The sequence below is a fragment of the Jaculus jaculus genome, chromosome 2 (assembly GCF_020740685.1).
Source record: "Jaculus jaculus isolate mJacJac1 chromosome 2, mJacJac1.mat.Y.cur, whole genome shotgun sequence".
In the NCBI taxonomy this organism is placed as follows: Eukaryota; Metazoa; Chordata; class Mammalia; order Rodentia; family Dipodidae; genus Jaculus; species Jaculus jaculus.
In genome coordinates this window covers 208,180,523-208,194,025 of record NC_059103.1, presented here as the reverse complement: position 1 = coordinate 208,194,025, position 13,503 = coordinate 208,180,523, and the positions used below count along the sequence as shown (strand labels likewise).

The 13,503-nt window shown below is 45.0% G+C and overlaps 1 protein-coding gene across 2 annotated transcripts in view; it reads right to left on the bottom strand.

Annotated features, from left to right (window-relative positions):
• Asap1 (ArfGAP with SH3 domain, ankyrin repeat and PH domain 1) overlaps positions 1 to 13,503 on the bottom strand; it is a 334,607-nt gene that overhangs the window by 181,518 nt on the left and 139,586 nt on the right. The window contains exon 4 of one of the 2 annotated variants that reach the window (XM_045143888.1): positions 11,663 to 11,730. The exons of the other annotated variant lie outside the window; for it this stretch is intronic. Within the exon in view, the coding sequence (XP_044999823.1) occupies positions 11,722 to 11,730 (9 nt within the window). The 3' untranslated portion in view covers positions 11,663 to 11,721. Of the gene's footprint in view, positions 1 to 11,662; positions 11,731 to 13,503 lie in introns of those variants that run through there. 2 annotated transcript variants of the gene reach the window in all.

The window sequence follows — 13,503 nt, the reverse complement described above, 5'->3', positions numbered from 1 at the left end:
AAATAAAATAAACAAGCTGTAATACAAAGCTTCCTGGCCAAACAATAAGAAGAAAAATTAAAACACACACTTGAAGGCTTACAAGTTCCCAGAATTCACAGTAATCAGGCCATAGGAATAGACAACAGATGCGGCATTCAACCTTAATTAAGTATGAGAGCTTAAAATTAAGCCAGGGCAGGATATTTAAATAAGCTCACCCTGTCATAATATGTTTTTCCTTTTAATAAAAGAAGCTAGGCATGGTGGCACATGTCTATAATCCCAGCATTTGGGAGACAGTGACAGAATGATCGCAGCAAATTTAAGGCCAGCCAAGGCTATGCCAGAAAACTCTGTCCAAGAAAAATAAATAAAGAAGAGAGAAAAAGCATTTATATGACTGCTATTTCCTAGGTTTTAGGTGACACTCTGCCTCGTGTACCTGGTGTCAGCATACCATGTAAGTTCTCCGTTCGGGATGTACAACGAAATCATCTTGGAGCTGTGACACACTGCTCCCTCCATCCCTCTCCTCGAGATTTTGCCTTGGCTGTTCTGGGAGAGGAGGCAGCATGTAACCCTCCACCTCTGGTGTGGCCCTGACACACTAGAACATCCGTCACGGCGGTGAGCAGCTCTAAGAAAGGGCCTGGCTGCGCTGGGAGACCAGCAGGGGCCCTGCCTGCTCCCCATCCGTCCTGCGTCTGTCTGTGAGGAAAGCAGGGCTGGGGCTAAATCAAAACCCAGTCTGACAAAGCCATTACAGAGCTTCTCAGTGGAGAAATTCATTCTCTCTGATGCACGTAAGAAGATGATGCCAAAAAGCCCATTAGTTCAGACGACCGTATGGGGAGCAAGCATAAATACGGGACGTGACAAGCAGCGGTAGCGCCTGCTTTATCTAGACCCTCTTACAAACAGCAGGCGTGGCTGTTACGGCTACCTTCTCCATCTGCCATCAAGGGACATGACCAAAGCCCACTCTTGGAGAAAATCTCTCCTTTCAACACGAGCATTGAACATGGAGCTTCTACCAGTCCACACAAACAGAGAGTAAGGTGTCAGAAGCAACGGAAACGGAGCACACATATCACTGTCTGTGGTTTGAGTCATGTGTCCCCCATAAACGTAGGTTTCGGAATGCTAGCTTCCCAGCTGATGGAGATTTGGGGATTAATGCTTCCTGGAGGAAGGGGCATGGTTAGGGTGTTGTAGCCAGTTTCTCCTTGCCAGTGTTTGACACACTCTCCTATTGCTATTGTCCACCTGATGTTGGCAGAGGGTGATGTCTACCCTCTGCTCATGCCATCGTTTTCCCTACCATCATGGAGCTTCCCCTCAAGTCTTTAAGACAAAATAAATCCCCCCCCACAAGCTGATCTTGGTCAGGTGACCAATGCGAACCTGACTGCAACACACTCTTTCTTGTTATCCAGTAGCATTTATAGACATTTCCATCATCAAAAAGATGAATATAATGTGTGCTCGAGAACGATGCTGTCTAGGAAGGCATATTGTGTACCCCATCATACGCCCAACATGGCTAGCTCTAAATGTGAAGCTGTTGACTAAATAACATCTGTTAAAGTGAACAGTCACTGCTATCTCCACAAGTCCCTCTAGAGTAACAGAATCTCCACAGGGGGAAAGACACCATTTACAGTTTTTAGTATTTTATTATTTATGTGTGAGAGAGGGAGAAGCAGATAGAAAATGAGCACGCCAGGACTTCCATCTGTTGCAAACAACTCCAGATGCATGTGCCACCTTGTGCATATGGCTTACATCAGTCTTGGGGAACTGAACCTGGGTCCTCTGGCTTTACAGGCAAGCACCAGATGCACATGGTGGTACATGCATCTGAAGTTTGTCTGCAATGGCTAGAGTCCCTGGCATGCCCATTCTCTCCCTCTCCCCTGTCCCTCTCTCTAATAAATAAGTGAAATATTTAAGAAAATGAAGAATTGATATTCTAAGTAAGAGGTCAACATGTTAATCTATTTATGGCTATACTCTAACATAAGGTATAACATATGCCATACATTCACAGACACATACAACACTCAAAGTTTTAGAACACCATGTAACTAATGAAAAGAAATTGTACCATCCATATAAGAAAATTCACTAAGGTTAGAGAAACATAATGGAAAATGGACAAGGCTGATAAAAGAATAACTATTTTAGGAGTATGTGGTTTATTTGGGGGTCATGAGGCTCATTATTCACATACATAGAATGTGGCACTGTAAGTGGCAATCTCAAGAGTAGAGAGAGATGGGAAAATGCTAAATATGAAGAGAAAATTCCAAGTAAAAACGCTGGCTTTCACAGCAATGCTGCCAGCTGCTCTTCATGGCAAACAGGAAGAACAGATCGACAGGCCAGGCTGCTAATGGGCACTGAAAAGAACAACCAATTTCTTTATCCAGATCAGCTGCTGTCTGTGGGATGGACAGCTACACTGATAGCCACAGGAAGAGGACCAAAGGCAGCAGCGGCCACGCCTCGAAGACAGACTAGAGGGGAGCAAAATGCTTCACTCACTATCATCAAAAGGTGGCTCTCAGGAGCCAAGAGGCTTTGCGTTCTGGGCTAGAGAGAGCTGAGTCGCCAGGACTATATACCACTAGCCCCCGAGATAACCACAGGACAGAGCAAGAGGACAGTAGGACCCAGAAAATACGCAGATGACAAATTCCCTAAGGCTAAATATGTATTCAAAGCACTTTTACTGAAGGAAATGGATTACAAGAAACAATAGGGTTTTGGTTTTTGTCCTTACAGGGCTGGGGATCAAAAGTAGGGGCTCAAGAATGCTAGGAAAGCATTCTACCACTGAGGCTGGCCTCCCTCCCATCCCAAACTACAAGAAATTTAAGCCACCACAGCTGAAGTCTAATATCATCAACAGTGTTAATGAGCAGTGGACCCTGCGAGCTTTACAGCTGGCTGGCCATGCCAAATGGACAACTGGTGCAATGGTGGTATGTCTGTTATGAGCATGGATGCCATAGGTGATCAGTAGCTGCTAGGGGATGAGGAGGGAAGAGATGAAGGCAGAGAACTAACACACGAAAACAGGCTCAATGACATCACATTTGTCAAAATACATGGAATGGACAGTCAGCATACGCTAAACACAAGCTACAGCTAGTGGCTCATTAACTGTCAGAAATGTCACACACAAAGCCAATGTAATGAGAAACCACTGAAGCAATGTGGGAGGAATCAGGGGCATGGGAGCATTTCGTCCTTTCAACTCGATTTCCCCCTAAGTCTAAAACTGTCTTACAAAAAACCCACTTTTTTTTTTTCAAGTTTCTGAGCAGAAAAAGAAACTTTTTCTAGACATTCCCAAGTATAACCCCAGAAAGGGGGAACAAAAAACAACCACACAATTGAGAAATACTGATTAAACATACAGCTCCTCCCTGTCCTTCTGCTAAAAGCAAAAAAATTTTTTTTAAGTAGTACAACTGTTAGAATATACTTTAAGTCAGGCATGGTGGCTCACGCCTTTAATCCCAGCACTCAGGAGGCAGAGGTGGGAGAATCACCATGAGTTCGAGGTCGCCCTGAGACTGACTATATAGTGAGTTCCAGGTCAGCCTGGGCTAGAATGAGACCCTACCTCAAAAAACAAAAAACAAGAACAACAAACAAAAAAAAGAATACACTTTAAAAATATTTATTTATTTATTTGGCAGAGAAAGAGAGAATGAATGGGTTAGAATATACTTTTAAAAATATTTATTTACTTATTTATTTGGCAGAGAAAGAGGGAGAGAGAGAATGAATGGGCGCACCAGGGCCTCCAGCCACTGCAAACGAATTTCAGACATGTGTGTGCCCCCTTGTGCATCTGGCTAACATGGGTCCTGGGGGATCGAACCTGGGTCCTTTGGCTTTTTAGGCAAACGCCTTAACAGCTAAGCCACCCCTCCATCCCAGAATATACTTTGTTGCAGTGGTTAGAAAAGACCACATACATTATTTGCAGTTCTAAATATAAACAAATATCTAACCCTAGTCATATCTGAAAGCGTGACAAGAGCACGCTAGCACAGGAACACCCCCACTCTTCTCTAATCCACTACGGCAGTCCTAACATATCAGAAGAACGATGACGACACAGTTTTAATCCATAAATCTCACAACGAGTAGAGAGCACTTTCTAATGGGGCCAGACCCAGGCTGACCTTCACCAGCCAGCCCTGCTCCGGCACACAGTCAGTGGCCTCTGTGTAGGACACTGACCTCTTTGCTCTCAATGTTCGCCCGTCCGTGGGTGTTTCCAGCTTCATGCATAAGGTGTGTCTTCAAGTGCATGGCCGCCCCAGCTAAGCCTGCCCTTCTGACCGCGTCCTCCCACGCCAAGCCCTTGCAGTCTGTTCTCCCTGACAGCCAGAGGGATCTCTGTTAAGTGCCATCCCATCAGGTTGTCTGCCTTACTTGAAATTACAAGCTAAACAACAAAGGCTCCCTATTTGTTCAGACTACGAAACAAAGATCTTACGGTGCTCCCCAGGTCCTCTGTGGCCTGGCCTTGACACCTAGCCAATTTCTTCTTCTTCATTCCACACTGCACTTACTTCCTCCACAAGATCTTGTTTCTTGAACATGCCCGCCAGCCCTTTGCACTGCTGGCCCTCATACCTAGCGGGCCCACTCCACCACAGTTTTCAAGTACCTGATCACGGAGCAGCCATCCTTCCCTCTGCCTCGCCTCCACCATTCTTCCCTTACTGCACTTCACTTGCTTACCAGACCTCTCATCCTGTATTGTTTATGTGTTTTCTTACTTGTCTGGTCCCATCGCGAAAAGTTCCAGGAATGTACTCCTTAGTCTATTTTTATTGCTTTATCTATCACATTTAGACAACCCCTGCCACATTTTAGGTACTCACAAGATGCATTCATTCATCCACTCACTGTTCCATTCATTTACATGACCAATCACTTAACCATTGTCATTTTAAGTGAGGAATTAAAGGAGATCAGTTATACTGGCATCAGGTCCAGCTGAGCGTTATTCAGGTCCTTCATTAATCATTACTTCTCCCCAGACAACTCAACATCCTTTGCAGGCCCCCACCATCACTGGGGCAAGCCATGGGATGTGTTCAATAACTAGGCCTCTGATCAGAAATACCTGGATCTTAAATTACTCTTGGCCACCAAATGACTATGAGATCTTCAACTAGGAAATTCACCTAGTTAAGTCTGAACAATGGAGACAGTAATACCAACCTTAGCGAGTTCTTGGGAGCATTTGAGAAGAATTCGGCAATACCGCAGGCAAGCTAGCGCAGGACGCATGCAGCAGGTGTCAGCCTTCGCAGCATTATTACTCGGCATGTCGTTCACTCACTAAGGGGCTGGCTGACTTCTCTTTGTGCAAGTCATTATAAATGTACACCATAAGCGAGTCCCTTCAAGGAGTTCCTTAGGTAATGGATTCTTTCTTAATGCCCTCTCCCTCCTTATTGACAATCCCTTTAGCCTTTGATAAATGTTCTTCTTCTTTTTTTTTTTTTAAGCTAAAAGCAAAAGGAAAGCCTTAACCATTCTCATTAGCACAAAGCCCAGAAGATCCACATGGTCAAAGGTCTGAGCAGAGCTGGTTCTTTCTCTCTTCCCAAACTTTTTACTCTAGAGATGAGGAGACACAGGTCAGTAACCTAAGGGCACCAAGGGAGCAAACCAGCTTTTTCACAAGATTAAATTAGCAGATGGGAGGATAAGAGAAGCCTTTTGATTTATATACTTAGGGTGTGCTTCCAAGTAAATTCTAATGAACCACAGAAACTCGCAATACAGCCACCACATAAGTTAACCTCTCTGGTTTTACCTCGATGCTATTCTCTACCTATAACAAGTTGAAGTCTTTCTGAGTAGAGTAAGAGACAAATGGAACAAGAGCTGTGGTTCACTGCACCCAGGTCAGCCTCTGAGCAGTCTCTCTCCCTAGTACTTACAACCAGTCTCAGATACTAAGTACTCAACACCTCTAGAATAATGATTAGATGAGTTTTAAAGAAGTAATATTTAACTCCAAGTCAAAAATTTTATACGATCATGTGGCACAAAAGGAAAACAAAACAAAACAAAACAGAGTCCCCAAATGGAAGCTGTTGACCTATGGCACACAGCAACTCTACTGATAGGCTGAGATTTAAGTCCAAGCTCCGCATGCCAAGTACACCAGAGCGGTCTCCTCCTGTCTGTGCCGGTTAGCCCTAGAACTAAGACGGTAAATCGTGCCTGCTGCCCACCTAGTTATTCTCTCTTTCTCTCCACACCCTACAGGTAACCTCTCCCTCCTCTCATCTGAGCTTCCACAGGAGGAACCAAGTTAACCACCTCTAGCTGGCAGCTCCCATGTTCTGATTTCCCATGATATGAAACCAAAAGGCTCTGTGAAGTCACAAGAGAGCAAAGGGGTACTGGAATCAGAAACCAGGTATTTATGGCTCCCAAGTTCTTCCCCTTTCTAAACTGACTGGAATTATAAGTGTGCCCCACCACTCCTGCTTTTTCTGTCCTTTGTGAGCTCTGATGCTTGAACTCAGGTCCATGCAAGCACTTTACCTACAGAGCGACTCCCCAGTCAACACGAAGACTTTTGAGAGGCATGAAACACAACCCCAGCCCCTCAGTGCCTTCCACTAACAAGGAGCGAGCACGGAATAAGAGTAAAGTGGCCACAAGGAACAGGACCAGACTGGAACGCTAACTCTGCCAAGATTAACCAAACCCATGCAGATGAAGAAGAGGTGAGAGGTGGCGAGGGAACCTCAGAACTTTAACAGCTCATTCCTTTAGCAAGCATGTTCTGAAGCACCTGATATGCGTAAGGAGTAAGGGTGCTAGGCAGTGGGGCTGTGCATTTGGTAACCTTCAAGTGTTTATACTGCATTTTAAAAGCACACTGAAAAAAAGAAAGGAAAAAAAAAAACATACTGAAACCAGGCATGGTGGTGGTGGCGCACGTCTTTAATCCCAGCACTCAGGAGGCAGAGGTAGGAGGATCAGCGTAAGTTCGAGGCCACCCTGAGAGTACAGACTGAATTCCAGGTCAGCCTGGGCTGCAGTGAGACTGTACCTCAAAAAACAAAACAAACAAGCAAACAGAAAAGCATACTGAGGCATAGTCTCTACTTGTAGGAAATTAAGCATTGCAGGTCAAATAATGAGCAGGAAGATGGGTATTGGTTTTGGTTCCTCTAAAACTAAATTTAATACTAGTTAAGCACAGGCCATGAACTCATAGCCTTATAACCAAACATAAAAGATGTTACCAAGCCAGCTTGCAAGGTTTAGTTGAAAATCTCTCAGCAGCCCAAACTCAGCATGGCCTTCAGATATTTGTAGGAGCCTGACAGAAGGATAATCCTAGCGTTAATGCTCAAGAATGAAACCTAAGCTCTCTTCTAGGCCGTACTCTCACAGCCGTCCAATTTGCGGAGCTGAGACTCCGCTGAGCTGACTGCAAGATGGAAAACCTGGGATCTATCATAGCGGGGGTGGTGCTGAGCCGATTCAACGACAAGACCTCGTAATGCACTTCAGTTCTCTACAAATGACAGAATGACTTGCTACGGGCTCAGGTGATGGTACTACAGAACAGAGAATTGTCAGGGGGAAGGAGCTTCAACACATTAATTAAAATTAAGAGGACTTTTTAAATCAAACACGACAGATTAGCCACATCACTTATCTGTAACAACATAAAACCACCTCCCAACCTCTCCTTGACCCCAGGAGTCATCCAGTAGATAGCAGGACAGACGGGTGAAGTGTGTAAGCTTCATGGTGATGGATGTGTTATGAAGTGATTAACCACAAAGGCAATTAAGTCATAAAGGCCACAGTAGAGATATTAACTAGACAGAAGGCTCAGAGGATCATCTCTGAAAAGATTTCATTAGCCAAACCACAAAATCCTGCTGAAAACATACCAGCAATATAGTTAAAAATGGGTCACACTATTTATAGATTCCATCACTAAGTCACATACTTAATTTAAAAGCAAAAGAGCCTCTAAAAATGTCCCTACATAGCATTACGACACACCAGTAAAAAGGCGTAGTGTAGGTTCTGCCCAGACTGGACAGGAGTCTGGCAGCGTCTCACTGTGGAACTAGCCCCATCGCCCCGCGCCTGCCGCGCCACCGTAACCGAAAGGGCGCCCCCAGCTGCAGCGCTGTGGTCTGTACTTCGCTAGAGAATGTGCCATGGAGCTGGGGTGAAAGGCCAACCTAGGCCAGAATCAGGAAGTGGGGAGCTTTCCTTGAGGTTCTCTGCTAGACTTACTAGTTAGGCTCACCGAAGAGCTGCTACTGGGGGGAAAAGTCCTGGAAAGTCACGTCTAGGAAGACTGGTAAAACTGTCTGCCAGGGAATGAGTCACGGGCCCGGACAATGAGGTCTGTGCCCTGTTCTCACGTGCAAGTAGAGAGCTAGGTGTGTTGATCTGAGTGGGGGGGTCTTGAGGCATGTTGAAATGCTCATTTGGGGGTGAGGAGATACTGAGCAGGTGGAGTTCTGGCTGCCCAAGACACAAGGACCAGAATTCCGATCTCCAGCGCCACGTCAAGGCCGGGCATCACAGTGTGCAAGCGTAATCACAGCACCGAGAAGGCGGAGGCAGCAGCATCCCGGCACGCACTAGCTAGCTAGTCTAGCCTAACTGTTAAGCTCTGGGGTCGGTGAGAAACCCTGCCCGGCACTACCTATACAAGAACAACGTAAGAGGAGGAAAAGATGATGACATCGTAATAAGAGACTAGTTGAGAGGGGAAAACATGATGGAGAGTAGAGTTGCAAAGGGGAAAGCAGGGGGAGGGAGGGAATTACCATGGGTTATTGCCTATAATCATGGAAGTTGTCATTAAAAAATAAATTAAAAATATAAGACAGAGGCCAGGCATCATTGCACACCTTTAATACCAGCATTTGGGAGGCTCAGATAGGAGGACCACTGTGATTTTGAGGCCAGTCTGAGACTACATAGTGAATTTAGTCTGCCTGGACAAAAAAAATAAATAAGTAATATAATATAGTAGTAATAATAATAATTAAGGGCTGGAGAGATGGCTTAGCAGTTAAGGCACTTGCCTGCAAAGCCTAAGGACCCAGGTTCCATTCCTCAGTATCCACATAAGCCAGATGCACAAGGTGGCGCAAGTCTCTAGAGTTTGTTTGCAACAGCTACAGGCCCTGACATGTCCGTTCTCATTCTCTCTCCTCCCCTAAAACAAATGAATACGCCATGTACCCACACTGGCATGCAAACATGCCAGCAACAAGAAGGAATGAATGGTCTCTTTCCTGTGTGCTGCACCATTTTCAACTTGTTTCCCCGATGGCCATTACTAAATAATCTTAAATTTATTTTTTAACTGCTCATATATTTAGCTTTTTAAATTAATTTCTGAAGGTAGTATACAAAATAATAATGGGCTTCAACATGGCATTTTATACATATTTTTCAATAAATATACATTTTCAAATATAGTTTTTCTAATTCATCCTACTCCATACCCCATCCCAAACAATTCCACACCTTCTGCTTCCATGTGACGTGTATTGTACTCTCTTCTTCCTTCCTTTTTCTCCCTTCTCATAATCCCCTTTCTGGTTTTATTACCCATCTCCTCCCCACATTTACACACACACACACACACACAATCTATGAATATATATACATAAAAATTTAAACCTAGGTCTGGTGGCCACACTTTATAAAACTAGAAAAAGACAGAAACACAGGTGGAAAATTTAAAAGCTATAGGGAAAGTGAGAAGTCAAATGGTCAGCCAAGCGTGGCGGTGCATGCCTGCAAGGAATGCCAGCACTTGGGGAAACTGTGAGCTCCAGTCAGCCTGGAGAGGGACAGAGGAGGTATGAACAGACTGCATTCTTTCTTCCTGGTCATTTCTTAATGCGTATGGATTTTTACACTTGGTAAACCATTATTTTTGAAAGACAAAATAAGCAGTATGTGTTTCTTACAATGGCAGAAAGTGAAGCTGTTAGGCATCATAAACCAAGCTGGATGATTAAACTCTATCTTTTGAAGTATGTTCTACTGAGGACTTGAATATATGAACATGATGGAAACTGGTCATGTTCCTATCAGGCTGTCCTCCTTTGTACCCACCCCCCACTCTGCTAAGACCTCCTCAGTAGGGAAGCAGCAATCACTGTGGGGCCATGAACGCACCAGTCAGTTTGTGAGAGGATGTCTCAGGGCGCACCTTCCCATCCTGTGGCTCTTACATTCTTCCATCCCATTTCCCCTGATGTTCCCGGAGCCTTGTCCTTTAGTGTTCATCTCTTGTAGCCTCTGATTTTCTGCTTTAATGAGTTTTGAGTCTCTTCAGCATCTACCACCATCTCCATAGAGAAGGTTCTCAGGGCAGCAGTGAGAACAACCTCAGATTTAGTCACTACTTCATCTGCAGCATGTCCTGAGCTCCGGTGGGTTTGACAGAGATGACTTGCCCAGTGCCAGAACTTGACTTTCTCTTGTCATTTTGATGGGTCTTGGGTCTCTCTGGTATTTGCCACCAACGATAAAACTCTAACCAAGAGTGAGAGCATCACTGACCAAAAGGGATAGATGTACACATTCAGAAGGCTTTTTGATAGGTATAACCTCTTCATTTAGCCAAAGAACAGTGGAACCTTCCCTCTAGGGTCTAGAACCTTCCAAGCCATAGGCTCTGGCTTGGTTCTCAGTACCATGAGTAGGCCTCATGCCCAAAGAGCAGCTGATTACTCTCATAACTTAGGTGCCACTACTATACCAGGGGATTAAAACTTTTATAACCAAACCAAAACAGCTCCAGATAACAATGCAGATTATCAAAACAAAGGTAATTTAAATGTGAACCACAATGATGCGCACTGTACTCCCTCTAAAGATAGAGAGATCTAAATTCAGTCTGGAACATGCATAGACAAGCACATTTTTGCTAGGCACTGAATTAAATTCTAAGTGAACTCTAACCATTCACTGTAAAGACACCAATGCAGCAACACCCGTGCTGCAGGACATCTGCAGCTACTGCTCCTTCTGCCTTAGACACCAGCAGTACCTCTGAGGAGAGAAAACACGCCTCCAAACACAGCCGTATTTCCCGACATGCTTAACCACCACTAGTGAATGAAAGATGGGGTTGAATTTTGGGTTACAAAGAATGAATGCCTCCTGCACTTCTCCAAGTAAGTCTTCCCTTCCTTTGACGGCCAGCACCCTCTGCATTAAGGATCTGCCTAGTACCGAGACATAAAGGTTGCCTTAATTTACCACGTTCTAAGAAGTCCCCTGCAAACACGGTGAGACGGCTAAAGGGCAGAAAAACAGTATCTTGTAAAGACAGGCTGCAGTTTACGCAGGTCTCTCTAACACACCACGGCGCAGATGGGGCGAACACATCAACACACAAAAACACCTGGCACTGGATATGGCCATCAGTCAGATGTGAGCACGGTGCCCACACCACAGAGCTGGGTTCACAACCAGGTACTCACCGACGAGGCTGACAGGACGGCACAGGTGAGCACAGAGCACCCCTGCTGGCTGCCTCTCTTGCTGGGGTGTGGGTTTTCCTCAACCATGGACCGATGCCAACCATCCTCCTGAAGACATGTTATCAGATTTACAGAGCAGAACAACTGAACATGTCATCAGAGCTTGAACAGAATTAAGTGGCATGACTCTCCTCATTTATAGGACCTGTGTAGACAATGGATATTTGCTTAATTTTGCCGTGTTAGCTTTCCTCAGCATTTGGCACAATGCCAAACGTAGCCGGGCGTGGTGGCTCACGCCTTTAATCCCAGCACTTGGGAGGCAGAGGTGGGAGGATCACAGTGAGTTCAAGGCTACCCTGAGACTACATAGTGAATTCCAGGTCAGCCTGGGCTAGAGTGAAACCTTACCTTGGAAAAAAAAAAAAAAAAAAAGAATGCCGGCCATAAACACCTTATAGGGAGACAAGATGTATTTTTATATGCGCAATGCCATGTGGAATGCTTCTGGGTCACCTTAGCCAGGTGTCTCCCTCATGTGGCCGTGCTACATGGTGTGACCCTCATGTCTTTCTCCTGTTACCGTCAGTCACTTAGTCCTAGGGGAGGAAAAGTCACTGGGACACGTGGGCAGAAGCAGCCATAGGAAGGGCAGAGGCCAGCTGTCCTTGAACCTTGCTTTGGGGAGTAGACTGCTCACCTTGTGCTCTGCTCCTCAGTACAAGTGTTTCAGCCCTGGAGCTCAGCATTAGCAATCTACTCCCTGTATACAGAAGTCAAGCCATCCAGAACACGCCTGAACAGTACCAAGGATGATCTAGTTGGCCTCTGCATCCTTTTTCTTTGGTTGTATTGCATGCATGCTTCAAGAACTCACGCCGAGAAGCGTGGTGCTACTTACAGGGTGACTCCAGCCAGCAAATGTGCCATCCCTTCCTTGTGGCTGGCAACATAATTTCTCACTTTTACTGAAAATCACAATAAAAACAAATACTCGAGCTCATAGCCACTTTTCAGTTTTAATTTTTACCTCTAAACTGAATATGTTATTTAAAATAAAAAAGCATGGGGCCACAGAATGAGAATTATGGAAACAGACTATCTATACCATAAGATCTACCCTACCAGCGAATTTTACCTCATTTCTTGCAGTACATAGATAAAGTTCCTCCAGTTCTCTAACTTTACACTTCAGACTGATTCAGAGATTAGACAACTTGTGTGAGGCCACAGACCTCTGCAAGTGGTCCAAGATCTCAATCTTAAACCACAGCTGGCTGGCTGACCCTTCGTTCTCCTGTGCAGAGACTGAAACTCATGAAGAAGACCAGGTAGCACAGCCAAGATGAACACAGACAGGAGACTCTTGCCCCACCTGCTTCCTATGCCTTGACCGGGAAGAGAACCTGGCAGCCCAGGTTTATGCTCTTGTAAGCTGAAGGACAGACATGCAGACTTCTCTTCTCACATGTCTAAAGATTGTTGTTATCTTGTCAGTGTTCTGAGATGTGAACAGCAAGGCAATCCACCTGACAAAATGGCTTACCCTTCCAATTGCATGTCTCAAGTACAGGTGGCTTAAGGAGGCCAATCCACTGACCTCTGGGGTTCTGAATAAGGTCAGGCCCTTTCAGTCTCTGTGGGAAAAGAACTGCCCTTTTCCTTGATAAAAACAGGTATTTATTACTGGAGTCACCTCTAGGCTGGTCAAATGCTACCAATGGGTAACTCTATACATTTAGTCAATGTGTGGCCTTAAAAAGTCACCTCCTCTCTCGTGGCCCCAGGGACTAGAACACAAGTTCATAAAGCTCCTTTCTGAAACAGCATATTGTTGCACTGTCAAAGCAACAGCCCTGCCCTAGCACAACGTGTGTCTGAACGGAGATTCTCCCATGAAAACGAGTCTTGGTATGCAGCCTTTAACTAATTCTTAGGGAAAAGGAGATGCAGAGACTTAAAGAGATGCATTAAGCAA